A 5,560-nucleotide genomic window follows, 5' to 3' on the forward strand; every position below is an offset into this window, starting at 1 on the left:
TTTGAACTGCAGAAAAGCAGGGCTGAATCCACTCTGCTCGTTCCATAGTACAATGGCAAACTCTTTCGCTCTCTCCCATCACCATAGGGTTTATACCGCCTTCCTAAAAGGATTCCAGGAAGCTCCAAAGTTACGGTATATAAAGACAAGAAAACTGGCAGAGTAAATTCCCATGATGCCAGGGTACAGGGTAGTTTCCAAGGGCAGAGTGTTCCAGAAAAATGCACATAGTTCAGGCTTCTCAAAGAAATTCCAGGCCAATACAGACAGCTCCTCTGTTAGAAAGTCACACAGAACTGCAGTCTAGGAGCTTGGAGGAAGAGGTTACAGCACAAGGGAAGACAAAAAAAAAGCCGACACCCTATTAAGGATTCTAACCAACCACTGAGCATTGGCTACTCCCTCCCCATTTCATCCATCCACTTAAAAGATCCTGAGCAGCGCATGATAGCTAGTGATATTTGTGTCCACTGCCAACGTGATAGCCTTTCAGTAATGGGGGGAAGGGTCTCAAACTTTAACCCTTCTTAAAATTTACCTTCTTTCCAATATTCAAATGCTTGCCACTTAAAATACATATCCTTCAAAAACAGAAGCCACCCCTCCTGCCACATCTCCCCAAGAATTTGCCACAAGACTGAAAGTAAAATAAAAATAAAGTTCTTATGAGGCGCAATTAAGGTATTCATATTCGACCTCTATTTGGGGATTTCTGAACAAAACACTTCAGCAATAAGACATGTTCACATAAGTCCCACATAACTTTCAGCCTACAGTAGATAAGATAACAAACTTCAACGTATTATTCCCTTACCCATTTTTAATTCTTTCCTTACGCTCCTTTCCCAAAATGCATATCTAAATAAATATATTTAGATTTTTCACCCCACCATGAAAAAAGGTCTGCTTTAAGGTACTTTCAGTAACCCTCAAAAGGATTCCATCTAGTGTGACTGTGCAACAAGCAAGCAGCCATCATGCCCGCCATGGAATCTCTGCAGCTAAATTATTCACCTGCGGGTTACAAACCCAAGTGATAGAACAGACGTGAACTTTTTAATGAGAAAATGCACTGTCAGTTCAAAGACCAAATTAAAGAAACTTCAATTCTAAAATAAAGATCTAAAGTATCTCATAAGACAATTTAAAATTTTAACAAGCGTTAATAAGTCTTACTGTTAAAACGTTCTTTTAGCCTAAATTAAGTGTTCCAAATAATTTCAAAACAAAAAACAAGAGTCAACTCAAAATCACAATTACAAAAAAAAAAAAAAAAAAAAAAACAGAGAGCCAGAGCTCACAATATGACTTCCCAAGCTCTAGAAAGCTTTCCACATGAGAAATAAAAAAACAAAAACAGGTAATGGAAATGAAGTTTCACTATTTATAAATACTGTACATGGTTTAAAAGATCCCGGGTTTTCCAAAAAGTCTCTGCTTCCACTTTGTGTGTAACCTTATGACAGTTCTAACCAATATTTACACAAGAGTAAATTTAACATACCATTCCTACAAATACAAAATGCATATTCCACAAATATAACCAGTGTTTAAGGAACTAGAAGTTTCCGAACGCTTCAACAGCTTTCCAACTATTTTGTCCCATGCAAATGACTTTCAAATTCTCAGGCAGGCCCCAGGAAGTAAAGCACAAGAAACTATATTTAATTAGAGATTCAGTCTAATTCCCAGTAGTAAATCACAGGAAATATCTGGTTCCAAAGCAGCCTATTCTCAGTCCTAAAACAGTTAAAGTTTTGGTTGATTTGCATTTTACAACTGAATTTTTTTTTAACCTAAAAGTCATAGTAAAATTTCTCCTTTTTATGGCTCTTTAAAACAGGACAGTCTTTCAGATCTGAGAGTGAAACTTGGTTTTAACAAGTAACTCTTTTTTATGAAAACTGCAACCAGAAGACTAGTTATGAGTTAGAAACACTTCAGGTTGTTTCTTCTCTTCTTAAAATACCCTTTTACTCAAAGTGAAAATGCACTTGCTGTAATCTTACATGCACCAACTGACTCTGATTACACCTGAAACATTTACTTGCTTGAGAATGGCAACCTGCTCCCTCCCAAAACTCCACTAGGTTTCCACTGGGAGCTGCCACTGGGCATCCAATTCTGGACAATCCTTACTAACATTTAATAGATCTTCTAGCTCAAGGAAGTAAAAAAAATTTTAAATGCAAAATTATAATTGCATTTGGAAAAAAAATGGAACAAGAAAATAACCTAATAAAAATGACTGGGGAAAGGGGGGGCCTTAGAATTTATTTTTCAGAAAAGCACTAAATCTTAAACTTTAGGTTATATTCCTAGTTCAAGAATACTCTGATTTAAGGCCATTTAAGAGGCAAAACTAAAAATAATCCCCAAACTTTGCTTTTCCCTATGTTTAAAGAAAGGCACTCCAGCAAGCTGAAGTAGGTTGTATCCACTTCCAAGAACGTTTATTAAAAAGACGGTGTAAGTACACACTGTACTTCGAATACCAAAAAAAAAAAAAAAAAACTTTTTAAACAGCAAATGCTTTATAACAGTTCAAGTAGGAACGATAAGTGTACAAGTAAGTCAAATACTTAAATTCAAATGTAAAATTAGATTTGGCATACAACCCTGATTTTATGACTTAAATATATCGATCTTAAGGTAAGGAGGCACTTTACCTTTTTGAAACACTTGGTAAAGTTGTATGTAATGCCTGGTAATGAGGTTATAAGTGATGCCTTTACTCTAAAATACACTTTGGAAAAAATAAGATCCTGGGTCCTTCTCCGGGAACTTCAGTATGATGCGATTAACTTCACCTTTTTAACACATTAACCACAGGGATGACAGTATGTAAAGCAACCTTGGTATAACAATTGCGCAGCAAAGAAAAATCATTATTATGCTGCACAGTCCGGATGAGGGGTGAGGAAGGAGTTTAGCGCAACTAGAGAAACTTCATATTGATCCTTCCACCTGTGACAGTGAGAAACTGTCAGCTTATGGAAGCCGCAGGGCGAATGGACTCCCGGTAAGCCTCCCCAGAGCCCATCCTCCCCAGGAAAGAGAGCAAGCGCGCAATTCCAAAGGGGTCCAACCCCAAGACCTTGGGGCAGGGATGGGCCTGCCCCGACCTGAGGGTCTGTCTTTCTCTAAGAGGCAAAAACAGCCAAAGGCACCTGATCTACAGTCCTCCATCGAGGCAGGAGGTCCCTGCCGGTTTTCTTGATTTGAACCTCCAATCCAACTCCCCCAAAACACTAGTCACAAAGCCCCCGGCCTTGCTCCTCGGATCTGTTGGTATCTCCGTGCTCGATAACACTGAAGTGGCAAAGCAAGAAAATACACACGTCCCCAACCCTGGCCATCCAGAGGAGCCTCTCCGTGCCTAATTAAAGGCCTCGAACCTCGGGCGAGGCCAAATTTGGGGCACTTCCTTGCGCCGAGAAGTACAGCCCTCAGCTCGGCAGCCGGGCCCGGAGGCGCGCAAGGCCAGGACGCGCTGGCCCTTTAAAGGCGCCGGCTTCCTGCGCCCGCGGCCCCTCCCTCGCGGTCGCCAGCTCCCGCCCCTGCTGAGGGTCACACTTGAACTTTAGGTTGCCGGCGCGATCGGGCGCCGGCGCTCCGCAGGCGGTGGCCGCCCCTTCGCACGTGTCTGATGCTCTACACGGGGCTGCGCGCTCCCGGCCCCTTGCACTCGAAGCCACTACGGATAAACTCAAAACAAAACAAAATGCACACCGGTTTCCAAAAACTGCGCGGCCAGCCCCCACGGGCCGAGCGGCCGGCTCGTGCCCTACCTGTCCCCTCCACCTGCAGCCCCGTCCCCGGGCTGCGGGGCTCCGAGGCCCCTCGCCGCCGCGCCCTCTCCCGCCCGGCGCGGCAGAAACGGCTCGGCGGGGCAGCCCGGGGCTGGGGGGACGCGCGCCGCGGGGGTGGAGGGGAGCCGCCCTCACCCCCGAGGTCCTGGAGAAAAAGGAGCAGCGACAAGACTCCGCGCGGGCCGTGGGGGAGCAACTCCCTAAGAACCTCTCTCCTTCACTGAGGAACTTTTCTGCCCGTTTCGATGTCCACTTCTTAAACTACTTTTTTTTTTTTTTGACTCCTTCAGGTCTCAAACGAGCCCCCTTCCCTGTCCCACTCCAACTCTCACTGGAGCGCGCGCACACTTATTCCCTTCCCCCGACGGGTCCCGGGCAAGCCCACCGCCCACCTCACCCACTTCTCGCCCACTCCCTGCACGCGCTGCCCGCGTGCCCTACGGTTTCAGGCCAAGCAAGCTTGCAACGCCGCCTCCTCATCTGCCCCACCGCGATCTCAAGGCGGAGGCAGAACTCCCCGAGCCCCCCGCCCGTTCCGGCCACGCGCCCCGAGGCCACTCACCTTCCAGCCCGCCGAGCTGTTGCTGTCGCCCTTATCCTTGAAGTAGGGCACACTCTTGACCATCCACTCGTAGATCTGCGACAGCGTGAGCCGCTTCTCTGCCGAGCTCTCGATGGCCTTGGTGATGAGGTCGGCGTAGGACAGGTTGCCCCACGCGTTGCGGCGGGATGAGCTGCTCTTGCGCGGCTGCCCTGCGAGCGGCCCGGCGGCGGGGGGCACGGGCGGGTGCTGCGACAGCGGCCCGGGCGGCGGGGGCTGAGGCGGCGCCGGGTGCAGGCAGCCCGCCTCCGGGCCCTGGAAGTCCCCGCACAGCCCCCCGGTGGCGGCAGCTGCGGCCGCTGCCGCTGCCGCCACCACCGCGGCCGCCGCCACGGAGCCGGGCGCCTGCTGGAAGTCTCCGCTCTCCTCCAGCAGGCTCAGGTTGCTCATGAAGTCGGCGTTGACAGCGGCCGCCGAGGCCGAGGGCAGGCCCGCGGCGGCGTCGGGGTTCGCGGCCGCGCCGCCCGACGGCGCCGGGCTGGAAGTGGCCGAGTTCGACTGGCTAAACTCCGGCCTGGGCAGCGGCCAGGTGCACGAGCGCGGCCGGGGCAGCGGCTCGAAGTCCGGGTCAATCTCCACCACCTGAGGCGCTTCGGCCATGGTGACCCCCGCCCCTCCCCCAGCCGCGGGAGAGCCAAGTGCGAGAGCGTAACACCGGAGGCCCAGGGGAGAGGGCGCGAAGAGAGGGTCCGAGATTTGGGGGGGGGGGGGGCGAGGTCCTTGCTGCAAGCGGACGGAAACCGGGAGGAAGGCGCGGCGGCAGAGTGGAAGCGCGAGCCCAGAACTTAACTTCGCGGGTCCATCAACATCTAGACTCCTCCAGGTCCTCTGCACTGACGGGACGGCAGGCCGGAGTCGCCGGGCCCGGGCAGCGGCGCGCTCCCGCTGACACGGCCCGCGCACCGAAGGACGGACGGACGCCGCGGGCCGCTTGCTCTCTCCGGCGGCGCGACCGCGGCGCTGCTGCCTGTTGAATGTGGCGGCGGCGGCGGCGGCTGCAGCGACTACGCGGCCGCTCGACTTACGGGATCTGCCGCCGCCCCCCGCCCGCGGCGGCGCGCGCGCCGACCCGCCCCTGACTGACAGCCCTCGCAGCCAATGAATGCGCGACGCCGCCGCCCAGGCAGCCAGTGGACACCGGCCTGGG

The 5,560-nt window shown here is 51.4% G+C and overlaps 1 protein-coding gene across 1 annotated transcript in view; it reads right to left on the reverse strand.

Moving 5' to 3' along the window:
* FOXO1 (forkhead box O1) overlaps window positions 1-5,442 on the reverse strand; it is an 86,660-nt gene extending 81,218 nt beyond the window's left edge. The window contains exon 1 of the mRNA XM_015244278.3: window positions 4,375-5,442. Coding sequence (XP_015099764.2) covers window positions 4,375-5,013 — 639 coding nt within the window. The 5' untranslated portion in view covers window positions 5,014-5,442. The remainder of the gene's footprint in view (window positions 1-4,374) is intronic.
* Window positions 5,443-5,560: the final 118 nt, after the last annotated feature.

This window comes from Vicugna pacos, chromosome 14, assembly GCF_048564905.1.
Source record: "Vicugna pacos chromosome 14, VicPac4, whole genome shotgun sequence".
Classification (NCBI taxonomy): domain Eukaryota; kingdom Metazoa; phylum Chordata; class Mammalia; order Artiodactyla; family Camelidae; genus Vicugna; species Vicugna pacos.